The sequence below is a fragment of the Phocoena sinus genome, chromosome 6, assembly GCF_008692025.1.
Source record: "Phocoena sinus isolate mPhoSin1 chromosome 6, mPhoSin1.pri, whole genome shotgun sequence".
NCBI lineage: Eukaryota > Metazoa > Chordata > Mammalia > Artiodactyla > Phocoenidae > Phocoena > Phocoena sinus.
This window is the reverse complement of record NC_045768.1, coordinates 51824920-51837580: the sequence shown is the minus strand read 5'-3', so window position 1 is coordinate 51837580 and position 12661 is coordinate 51824920. Positions and strand designations below refer to the sequence as shown.

General features: G+C 42.1%; 1 protein-coding gene across 4 annotated transcripts in view; it reads right to left on the bottom strand.

The window, feature by feature from the left end:
• The window catches only part of DOCK8 (dedicator of cytokinesis 8), a 227101-nt gene that overhangs the window by 25036 nt on the left and 189404 nt on the right, over positions 1 to 12661 (bottom strand). For all 4 annotated transcript variants that reach the window (XM_032636094.1, XM_032636092.1, XM_032636096.1 and 1 more), the window contains 6 exons: positions 9018 to 9114; positions 7290 to 7424; positions 6079 to 6231; positions 4857 to 5015; positions 4105 to 4205; positions 2834 to 3026 (listed from right to left, as the gene is read on the bottom strand). In XM_032636094.1, the coding sequence (XP_032491985.1) occupies positions 2834 to 3026; positions 4105 to 4205; positions 4857 to 5015; positions 6079 to 6231; positions 7290 to 7424; positions 9018 to 9114 (838 nt within the window). The remainder of the gene's footprint in view (positions 1 to 2833; positions 3027 to 4104; positions 4206 to 4856; positions 5016 to 6078; positions 6232 to 7289; positions 7425 to 9017; positions 9115 to 12661) is intronic.

Genomic DNA, 12661 nt, shown 5'->3' with positions numbered 1-12661 from the left:
TGCTACTCCAGACTCATCTCTCTCATGCAAGCTGATAAATTCCATTTTTACCTTAGGTCCGTCTGGGTTAGGTATTCTGTCACTTGCAAGCACACATTTCCAGAAAGATTTGGTATGTCTCATTTGAGAGAAAAGAGAATTGGCTCATAAGTGTCAGTGTAATTTGGCTTCTCTTCTGTAGCTGAGATCACCTAACTCACCATGTTCTGTGTATTCTGAAGACCTCATTCTTCACAGTTCCTTCTGCTTCCCCCTCCCGTTCCTCGTCTTTCTGAGCGTTCCATGACCCACAGGCTGAGTCACGTGCTAAACACTCACAGCGTCTTGTACCTCTTTATTACAGCATTTATCATAATTGAAATTGAATAAGAAACGGAAGAATTAGCTGTATGATGCCACTCTCCCTGTCTGGAATGTAAAGTTCATGAGGACAGAATAAGTGCTCAATAAATATCACCTAAAAGAATGAATATGTGGATAAAGGTCTATGAAAAAATAGAGCTACATGCTCCCGTGTAGGGACAATGTGGAGTTTTTCTGTTGTTTCTAGAAGAACTATTCTACTCACCTTGGCATGACTTACTATAGGCAAATTAAAAAGAATTTATAAGCAATAGTAATGAAACAAGACAAGAGGTTGATATAATTCCACATTAAGTGTTAAACCCAGAGATTTCTGGTAATTGAAAGAGTAGCACTTATAATATTTATCCTTGCTAATATCGTACGGCCAAAATAAATTTTACAAAAAAGCAAATATGTCTAAAATTGATTTTTATACCTTTCTTCACTTTTATGTGATTCAAAATCAGATATGATTTTTTATGCTTTTGGGATAAGAATTAAATTTTTGGCTTTATAATGAACATTCCTGAATTGAGAATAAAATTCGTTTGCTGAGAATAAAATGATAGAATAAATACTATTGTTACTGAAGACCATAAGAAAGGAGGAATTAGTAGTATGAGGCAATACCCAGATTTCCTGGTGAACAGTATTCAGGAAGTCAGAAGCTCCTGGCTCTAGCAGCAACAGTTTTTGTGTCTTACTCTATAAGCCTGGGAAAGCTACTTTGAACTGTCCTCTCTTTCTGGTTCACACAGCATCACAAAATTGTGTTGAAGAGCAACAATGAGAACAGAGCCTCTTATAAAAATCAGTCATGAAAATTCAAACAAGAATAATCCAAACACTTGTAAATGACTCTGTGAGTCTGGCTTGAAAAGGGCTCTCTTACGGTACTATATTGTTACAGGTTTCAGGGATTGTCATTTCTACAGATTATGCCTCTAAAAGTACTCGTAAAATTTTTTGTTTCCTCTAAAGACTGTTTTAAACTACTCAGCCAAAACAGTCCAAGTGGCCACTGAGCATCCCAGCCTGAACCAACTTTCAGGCCTAGCAGACAATTTCCTTCTGCTAACTATGGGTAATATTCAACTTATCCTAAGACAGTATTGATTCAGCCCTTTTTTTCCCTTCCCAGGTCAATTTGGTTCTTTCTTTCTTTTTTTTAAAATAAATTTATTTATTTTATTTATTTGTTTTTGGCTGCGTTGGGTCTTCATTGCTGCGTGCGGGCTTTCTCTAGTTGTAGCGAGGGGGCTACCCTTTGTTGAAGTGTGCTTCTAATTGTGGTGGCTTCTCTTGTTGCGGAGCACAGGCTTTAGGTGCGCGGGCTTCAGCAGTTGTGGCTCGCGGGCTCGAGAATGCAGGCTCAGTAGTTGTGGCGCACGGGCTCAGTTGCTCTGTGGCATGATCTTCCCGGACCAGGGCTCGAACCCGTGCCCCCTGCATTGGCAGGTGGATTCTTAACCACTGCGCCACCAGGGAAGTCCCAATTTGGTTCTTCCTTGATTTTACATTAGCGAGGAGGATACTACAGAGTTAGGGAGTGTAATAAAAGGAATGGGCCCTGAGGGAAATAATTTCTCCAATATTTAGAAAAAATACTTTCACAGTTGTCAGTATACTGTGCCAACTACAAGTCTTTGAGAAAGGGTTTAAATAACCTTAGAAAAGTTGCTCTCTCAGTTTATCTGTGAAGTGGGAGTAATAATACCTTCTCTGTCTGTTTCACTGGTTTATGGGGAAGGCCAAATGAAATCATGGATGTGAAAGTGTTTGGGAATGTCTAAAGTGCCTATCGACTCTACATTTATTGTAAACAATAATTCTGGGGGGGGCTTCCCTGATGGCGCAGTGGTTGGGAATCCGCCTGCCAATGCAGGGGACACGGGTTCGAGCCCTGGTCCGGGAGGATCCCACGTGCCGCAGAGCAACTAAGCCCATGCACCACAACTACTGAGCCTGTGCTCTACAGCCCGTGAGCCACAACTACTGAGCCCACGTGCCACAACTACTGAAGCCCGCGTGCCTAGAGCCCGTGCTCCACAACAAGAGAAGCCACTGCAATGAGAAGCCCGTGCACCGCAACGAAGAGTAGCCTCTGCTCACCACAACTGGAGAAAGCTGGCACGCAGCAACGAAGGCCCAACACAGCCAAAAATAAAAACAAATAAATAAATTAAAAAAAATTTTTTTTAAAAACCCAAGATGGTAAAGCAATTAGAAGAGGCAAATTTAATACACTAAAGCAGGGTTTTTCAACCTTGGCATTATTGATGTTTGGGGCCAGATAATTCTTTGTGGTGGGAGCTATCCTATGCATTGTAGGGTGTTCAGCAGCATCCCTGGTTTATACCTATTAACTGTCAGTAGCACCCACCTTCCCACCCTCAGTTGTAACAACCTAAAATGTCTTCAGAGACTGTCAAATGCCCCCAGTTGAGAACCACTGCGCTAAAGGAAAAGCTAAACTTGTCCCGCCCACCTGAAAGCTGACGCTGCCCACGGGCAGGTAGCTGTGGTCCTCCAACATGCTCAGATATTCAGCCACTAAGGCAGCTGCGTGCACCAGGCACATGGCAGCCTCTGTGTAGCACTTTCCCTTGGTGTGCTTCTCCGCCATGTTCTGGAGCCAGGTCAGCCGCAGGTCAGGAGATGTCTGGTAACTCTTGGCAATTCTAAAGATGGGTTGAGAAAGTTTCAAGGACAACGGTTAGTGACAGTGTTTTTCTATTGTGCATGGCCAGTTTTTTTCCCATTAAGAGTTTTGCCTACATGTTCAGAGAATGAGAGAAGAGGCAAACATCTATCAGTCCAGCTTTTTTCATTCCATGTTTGGGGTGTGCAGGATGCCAAGAATGCTATGATTTAGTTAAAGATTTATGGGGGGGAAAAAAACCCTGACAAAATGATGTCTATTTGAATGGAGCTCTAGCAATTTTCTTCTTTTCTCGCAAAAAAATAACAGAAGACGAAAGTACTATCCTTGTGCTTCCCTGGTGGCGCAGTGGTTAAGGATCCACCCGCCAATGCAGGGGACACGGGTTCGAGCCCTGGTCCAGGAAGATCCCACATGCCGCGGAGCAACTAAGCCCGTGCGCCGCAACCACTGAGCCTGCGCTCTAGAGCCCGCGTGACACAACTACTGAAACCCGCGTGCCTAGAGGCCGTGCTCCGCAAGAAGAGAAGCCACTGTGATGAGAAGCCCGCGCACCGCAACGAAGAGTAGCCCCCGCTCGCCGCAACTAGAGAAAGCCCGCGTGCAGCAACGAAGACCCAACACAGCCAAAAAAAAAAAAAAAAAATGTACTATCCTGCTTATGACATCGCATCAGAACAATTTTGCCTTTGTAAGTAGTTTCTCCTAAAACAAGGACTATAAGACAAAAATTTAAATCACAGAGTAAAATATGATTTCTAAATAAAACTTACATGTATGTCTGAATATAAGTGGAAAAACATTTCAGAAATAATTCATGTAACAGGTGATAGTTCTTTTCTCTCATTCTATGGTAAGTAGAAAATAATTTCAAAAAATAAGCACCTCCCTTTAAATTAGGGAGATCTTTCTGAAAACGTGTACATGAATCAACACCCTCTGAATGGTGATTTTCTACCGATTTCTAAGTACAGTTTTGGATGTCAGCCAAAACAGTGTACCCACATTTCCTGTGATCATTATATTCATAAGAACTTCATAGTGACAAATCCTAGATCCTCAAGTGACACCCTTTTGATTTTACCAGAAAAGTTTACCTGTACATGAGATCCATAAGCATCTCAGGATCTTCCTGAAATTCCCTCATTTTCACTGTGTCATATAAGATGCTATTCAGATTGCAGAGAAGTTCTTCCACCTGCAAAAAAAAGTGTACGCCCCAAACAGTCTCAGCTTTGGAGTCCATGGTAACAAGTTAGGATGCACTGAAAGTCCAAGGGGCAGCCATGGACAGGCTTCGCTAAGACAGGAGAGAGCACAGGTGAGAGGAGTCTAGACTGGATCCTCTTTGACCTCACCTTTGCAGGTCCAGGCACTTTCGAGGCCCAGATGTGAGTTGGCCCTTGGGATCCATGAATTAGTCCTGAATTGTTATATTATCTTCCCTCTCAAACACCTTCTTGGTTAAATTAATTTGAACTAGTTCCAGTTATCTGCAACCTGAAAGCCCTCAACTGTACTCTGGAACATCAGAGCTTTTTATACCAAGTAGGAGGCAGCTTAGGACCTCAGCTTAGATTCCATCTAATATATATCATAATATGTTATATAATTATCTGTACCATATGACATAATTATAATATATATATTTCACAAAAATTATATAATCCATAACTATATACGTTATATAATATATTATATGGAATTATATATTACCTACATATACACATGCACATATATATGTATGTATAAGTACGTATATGTGTGTGTGTGTGTGTATATACACACATACATACACACACGAGTTTATAGCTGGCTGATCACAGACAAGGCATGCTCTTCAGTCTACCTGCATGGGGAAAGGAGTGGTCTGCATGTCTGTGTCCTCTTCCGCGTAGGCCAAAATTGTCCTCAAGGATCTTCTCAGGTACTCCTCATTAAAGTCTGGTGCTTTTCCCACCAAAGATGCCAGAGACATGGTGACTTGCATCTTTACTCTTGCAAAGTTCTGAGTCAGGAAAAAATAATGATGGAACAAATAAGAGGCACTCAGCTAGTAGATAGCTGAAGGCAGTAGAGCCAGATACCAATAACTCTCCGGTGTTTCTTTAACCCAGTCTCAATCATTTCCTTTTTTTCCCAATGAAATATGAGTTATACTTCGCTCAAGACTCATACTGTTGTTTAACTGGTTTAAGTGGCTATTGCCCTGACATAAATCTTTCAGTTCCCTTTAAGTTTTCATTGAGGACCTGGCCAGCTCCGTGCAGCAAGGCTGGAAGGTTCCTACAGAGTTGGGTCACAGGATGTCTCCCTTTGTGTCAAGATTCCTCTTCTTGGAACTTTATTTAAACTGTAAAGAGGAACAGGATCTATGTGGGCAAGATTTCTGAGATTTCTGAATTCTGGGTAGGCAGCAACTTTGTTTCTCCTTTCCTTCTAGGCCCATGGAAAACTGTGGCTATTCCAAGGGCCTCTGGCCTCTGAGGAATGTCCTAAAGGCTTTTAAATAGTTATACCTAATACATTCTGAGGGCCCTGCCTTTCTTCCATGGGCCAAGTTATCTTTTCATATCAGCTGAGCACACTCATTAACGTGACTACAGATGTAAATTCCAAAAGAACATACTAAAATCTAGACAAACTAAGACGGTGCTATAATAAAGCTGAATTCCAAAGGCTGCTAAGTTTCAATTAACACTCAGGTGTGGATGAGAGCGATCATTGCAAATTCTCTTCCACAGGTCATTCTGGTACCAATCAGATTTTAGAAACAGGACAAACTCTTCTGACGTCCTAATTCTGTTGTATCTTTTTTCCCACAGATGACAAACTTGAATCTACACATATTTGTTCATTTCTTATTGAAACACACAGATGGAAACCACTGCATTCATCAATCTTAATAATTTACTTCTAGAAGCAAAGTCGAACAAAAGCTGCTATCCATCTACATGCCCAACTGTTTCCTTCCCACGTGGCAGAAGTCAACTGCAATAGTGCACACTCTTCCTCCCCCAGGGCTTCGCACTGACTCTCTCTGCTGATTCTGGGTCGCCCTGGGCGCTTACGCTGGTGGCTCCAAAGCTGAACCTCATGAGGAGGTAGAGAGTGGCGCAGGCTTGGCTCCGGGCGACGTCCATGCTGCTGCCGCAGTGATGCAGCACTCGCTGACACAGGTCCGCGCACTGATCCACTTCCTCCTCAAACAGCAAGTCGCCGAACTAGGAGAGACACAGGGGCCATAAGATGTCACTTGGCAGGATCGTACGCTTTCTGGACTGGATGCCTGTTGAAATATGGAAATGGCTGCTTGGACAAGCAAAAAGCCCACAAGAATTAATGCGCTGCTCCATACAGATGATGAGGTCCTTGAATCAGAAGATGAAGTGAAGCAACGGAGTCGACTTAAGATCTCATTATGAGCTGCTCAGCTAAGATCAGGGCTGTGTAATTAGCTGCACGGTTAGCCAGGCTGCCTTCCCTGCTGAAGTCCCAACTCTGAAGGAATTAGCCTGAGTTTACTGGGCTCCCTGGAAATTACTGGTGACTGAGAAAGACCAAATGATCCTGACGGGTGAGAGCAGAGGGATTCCACTTTATTTTCTTTTTCTTTCCCACCCACCCTCCATGGCCACGCTGCACGGCTTGCAGATCTTAGTTCCCCGACCAGGGATCGAACACGCACCCCTGCGGTGGAAGCGCAGAGTCTTAACCACTGGACCGCCAGGGAAAGTCCTGGGATTCCACTTTCTAAATGTAAAAGATCCCAGATAGAAGGCATCAACCGAGATTTTCAATAAAGGGGGAGATAGGAATCTGCAATAGACTGTTTTACCTCAGGAAAATTTATATTCTTCAGGCTATGAGAAATGTATTTCTAAACCTTCTGCATTTTATGACATGATATTTTGTAAGATTTACAAATGGGAGCCATGTATAGGAATTGAGTCTCACTCAGATAAGGTACTAAAGAAAAAGGGTGAAAAACAAAGTTGCTCAACTGATTTCCACTCTCATGTCTTCAGTAAGTAGCCATTTCAAATTTCTATAGTTGGGCCCACATTTCTAGTGTGAGAGGCACTGTTTTTCCTCTTTATGGTGAGTCCTGTAGAATCAGTGTATCTGCTTCCTTCCTAATGAGACTTAAGACTTTTACCGCAGTGTCACTTAACACAGTGGTCTGTGGGTTTTGGTGCACCTGAAGCAAGAAACGTGAAGCTAGATCGATGAGAATCTTAACTCTTAATTAAGAGTAAGAAAGCAAGTGTCCCATGTTTACCTTGGCAATGAGAGCACGGAGTGTCGCAAAGCAGTGAGTCAGGTAGGTGGTGCTCTGATCACAGCTCAGAGAATTCACCAGGACCCTTAGCACACCTCCCAGCAGGTTGTCTTTACAGTCCAGAGCCGAACTTGCCTGGGGGAACAGAACAGCATCAATGAATCCCTGTGCTGTGCCCATGAACTGAGGGGGAAGACACAGGTGGGTGCTCTTGGCAATTAGCACAGGGATGCTGATGTTTCATCTCTCTCCGTCTATGATCTTAAGGGTTTGGGTAAGCACCCCGTATATCGTCCACTACCAGGCGAGCTGAAGACCTATTTCCACATGACTTTATTCCAAAACTCCCAATTGATTTGGGATTTATGCCTAATTCTGGGCTGCTAAACCAAGTTATAAGGTACACCTTCCCCCAATCCTGGGCAACAGCTTCTGGAATGTTCTTTCCTTGTATACAAGGCACAGCTTTTCTTGTGGGCTTTCAAACCACAATTGTGGGCTTCCCATTACACTAGGGGCTGCTTGTGGCAGTGATGTTTCTAAATAGAAGCTTATTTATCATCTGCAGCAGGACTAATGTCCCCAAGATCAATGATAAATAAGTTTCAGCTTCCTTTGAAAACTGTAAATACATTTTGAGGACTGGAGTTAAGAATATAGCACTCAAAGCAGTATTGTATAAAGATATAATCAACATGATGCCAAGTATTTTTTTTTTTTTTTTTTGCGGTACACGGGCCTCTCACTGTTGTGGCCTCTCCCGTTGTGGAGCACAGGCTCCAGACGTGCAGGCTCAGCGGCCGTGGCTCACGGGCCCAGCCGCTCCGCGGCATGTGGTATCCTCCCGGACCAGGGCACGAACCTGTGTCCCCTGCATTGGCAGGCGGACTCTCAACCACTGAGCCACCAGGGAAGCCCGATGCCAAGTATTTGATAACAAGTATTTATCAAAGGTACCATATACTTTTGTACAATAATCACTTTTTAAAAGATAACTTAAAAGTTGGATTACTAAGTTCAAATATGTTTCGACAATATTTCTTCTTCTAGCCCTCTAATGAGTGATTTTTCATTGGAAACATGTAAGGACTCATTTTTCAGGTTAACTAAAAACCCATTATCACCTAGATGTCTTGAGAATTTCTGGAAGCATTCACTTAGAAAATGAAATTAGTATGGTGAATTGTATTACTATAAAATTCACATTGATATAACACTTTTCTACAGCAGGGATGGCAAATTCATGGTACAAATGATTTTTCTTCACTAATTTGTGTCCAAAACAGACATCATTAATCACACTTAGCACTCCTTTTACCTAGCCCGGTCATAATCTTAGCTCCCATACAGACATCAACTATAATTCAAATGGAGTTGACCTATCAAAAAAAAAAAACCCTACCACCCCTATTCTAGATACTGAACTATAAGCCCACCACCCACATTATAAACTTTGCACATGCGCAGGCAGATTTAACTACGAGAGTCAGTCTTTCAAGCACCTAACTCTTTCCAAGCAAGCTTCAAGTCAATGAATCCAGAAGGATGTTTGGTAAGTATCTCTGGAACTTGTAAGGTGGACACTATTGTAAATGGTAAACTTCCCAACTTCATTTAAACAAAAAGCATTTCATATCTTATTTCTTTCACAATTTTCTATAAAGAATTCCTTATTAAATTCTAGTAAACATATTCATGTTGAATAGATCAGTTGTTTGTTGTCCTCACCTGGATAATGTTTTCCTGCATATCCAGGATGATTAAATTTGCTTCGGTAGCTAGATTGCCACTGATCAAGGCTTCTTGATCTAACTCTGCTTTTGTTCTAAGAAACAAAAAGAGGTCAAATTAAAGTGCCTATCAAATCTGGCCATTTCCCAATGATGGTAATCTATATTCCAAGTGTAAAGAAATCTTCTGAAGAGTCAATCTTGAAGTGAAAACAAAGCAGCCGGTTACTGGTAACTAAGGAATATAGGTGCCTTCTGTAATTGGTGTCTGGTTAAAAAGGCTTTCTAGGTAAAGTCTCCAGGCCATCCCCATCCCCCCATTATGAATAATGATAATTAAAAAAATAACAAAAAGGGTAAAAAAGCAATTACTGGTTATTACTAGCAATTAGGTCAGCCAATCAGATTGGTGCTTAAAGCTTCAGGGTTGGGCTTCCCTGGTGGCGCAGTGGTTGAGAGTCTGCCTGCCGATGCAGGGGACACAGGTTTGTGCCCTGGTCCGGGAAGATCCCACATGCCGCGGAGCGGCTGGGCCCGTGAGCCATGGCCGGTAAACCTGCGCATCCAGAGCCTGTGCTCTGCAACAGGAGAGGCCACAACAGTGAGAGGTCCGCGTACTGCAAAAAAAAAAAAAAAAAAAAAAAAAGCTTCAGGGTCATTCTTGCATTTCACCCATGAGAACCATCTCCTGATCTGAGCCAACAAGCCTCGGCAACAAGCCAGAGGAGGTGAGACTGGGTGTGATGTGAATTTGGCTAATCGCGATGCTGCTTGATTAGGAAAGGATGATGTTTCAGAACTGGGTCAGGGAAGAGTCAGTGTCTTGACTTTCCAAAGACTGCCTTGGGGTTGCACAGTCAAGTATGGGCCTTTTGTCCTTTTCCAATGGGAAGCAAGGTTGCATTCCTGTGGGGCAGGCCATCTAACATCCTGCTGGACGTCAGTGATTATTACCCACGAGGGAATGGGAAATTACCTGGTGCTGCTTCTCTATTAGGTTCCTTTTTAAAGAATCAGAACATTTTATGCATTAATTTATCCATTCTCATAAAATCCAAGTGAAGATGGAAAGAGACATTTTGTATCTCCTAAATATAGTGGCCAGGAAAGGAAAGTGTGAAGAATTAACTTTCCCAAGATGTCCCAGTGGCCAACATGTTGCCATAGGGGTTGGGGCATCCTGATATGAGCTCAAAACTCTTGGTCCAGGATAATCACTTAGCTGTGCTTGAGTCCCCTTCACCCAATGATGGGGGCATTGCTATGGCTTACATACCATCAAAGGCTCAGAATAAATATTTCCCTGCATAATTTTATTTATTTTATTTTAATTTAATTTTAATGTTTACTTTTGGTTGTGTTGGGTCTTTGCTGCTCTGTGTGGGCTTTCTCTAGTTGTGGCGAGCGGGGGCAACTCTTCATTGCAGTGCACGGGCTTTTCATTGTGGTGGCTTCTCTTGTTGCAGAGCACGGGCTCTAGGCGTGCGGGCTTCAATAGTTGTGGCGTGTGGGCTCAGTAGTTGTGGCTCGCGGGCTCTAGAGCGCAGGCTCAGTAGTTGTGGTGCACGGGCTTAGCTGCTCCTCGGCACATGGGATATTCCCAGACAAGGGATTGAACTCGTGTCCCCTGCACTGGCAAGCGGATTCTTATCTGCTGGGCCACAAGGGAAGTCCCTTCCCTGCGTTTTAAATGTTTTCACTATGGAGAACAGCATGGAGGTTCCTTAAAAGACTAAAAATAGAACTACCATACAACCCAGCAATCCCACTACTGGGCATATACCCTGAGAAAACCATAATTCAAAAAGAGTCATGTATCACAATGCTCATTGTAGCTCTATTTACAATAGCCAGGACATGGAAGCAACCTAGGTGTCCATCGACAGATGAATGGATAAAGAAGATGTGGCACATATATACAATGGGATATTAGCCATAAAAAGAAACAAAATTGAGTTATTTGTAGTGAGGTGGATGGACCTAGAGACTGTCATACAGAGTGAAGTAAGTCAGAAAGAGAAAAACAAATACCGTATGCTAACACATATATATGGAATCTAAAAAAAAAAAAAAAGTCATGAAGAACCTAGGGGAAGGATGGGAATAAAGATGCAGACCTACTAGAGAATGGACTTGAGGACACGGGGAGGGGGAAGGGTAAGCTGGGACAAAGTGAGAGAGTGGCATGGACATATATACACTACCAAACATAAAATAGATAGCTAGTGGGAAGCAACCGCATAGCACAGGGAGATCAACTTGGTGCTTTGTGACCACCTAGAGGGGTGGGATAGGGAGGGTGGGAGGGAGGGAGACGCAAGAGGGAAGAGATATGGGGACATATGTATATGTATAGCTGATTCACTTTGTTATAAAGCAGAAACTAACACACCATTGTAACGCAATTATACTCCAATAAAGATGTTAAAAAAATTTTTTTTTAATTAAAAGAAAATGTTTTCACGCTTAGGATAGGCTCTGTGGTCCCAAGCTGCTCTACATTTTTTCCTCATTCTCCAAATGATAATATTTGTGTAAAATAAGTGAAATTTAAAGGCTACTTTTTATTAATTTACTGGAGGTTTAGATTTAGAGCAAAGCTATCCAAAAGAAACATAATGGGGGCCACATGTGTCATTTTCTGTTTTGTAGTAGCCACACCAGAAAACGCCAAAAGAAACAGGTGAAATTAATGTTAATATATTTTATTTAACCCAATATATCAAAAAATAGTCAATGTGTAATCACAATGAAACTTACTAATGAGATATTTTACATTCTTTTACTTGTGCTACGTTCAAAATCTGGCATGTATTTTTCACTTATAGTACTACCTTGGCTATTGTACTGGACAGTGCAGATCCAGAGTGACCTAATCTGGATTTGTTTTTCCAAATTTTTAAATTGTGGTAAAATACACATAACACAAAATTTACCACCTTAACCATTTTTAAGTGTACAGTTAAGTACATTCATACTTGTTGTGCAACCATCACCACTACTAATTTGATGTTTAAAAAGCCATTTTTTTAAAACGATGGCTCTCAAATTTGACTACACAAGAAACACCTAGCGAGTTTCACCACATACTGATTTCTGAGTTCTGCTGCTGGAGATTCCAAGCTAACTGTCCTGGGGTACACCTGGGCACTGGGAGATTGTAAAAGCTCCCCAGGTGATTTTAATGTACAGCCCAGGTTGAAAATGACTGCTCTAAAAGAAACAGAGCCAAAATAATTGAAAAGTGATCCGAAAGAAAAAAGGTGAAAGACACCACTATTATAATTACAAAAGTTTTCCAAATAGCTTAATTTAGCAGTTACAATTTTACCATGTTTTCTCTTTTTAAAAAATCACCCCTGAAGATGATCAGAGGAGAATCATTAGCTCTGATTATGAGCAGTCCATCCTGTAGCTCAGGGCTGAGACTTGACCTGGAGCGGTTTGGTGCACCCTGCATGGAAAGTCTCAGTATTGTGTTGTTTCTGCCGCAAAAGGGAAAGGTTTCTCCAAACATCCACTCACACAGCCCAGGCAAACATGCTTTGTTAAGCTCTTCTTTTAATCTCATGGCCTAACCACCCAAGCAGTTCTGTGGCAACTAACTACATACAATATTTCTTTAATTTTGGGGGGGCAGGG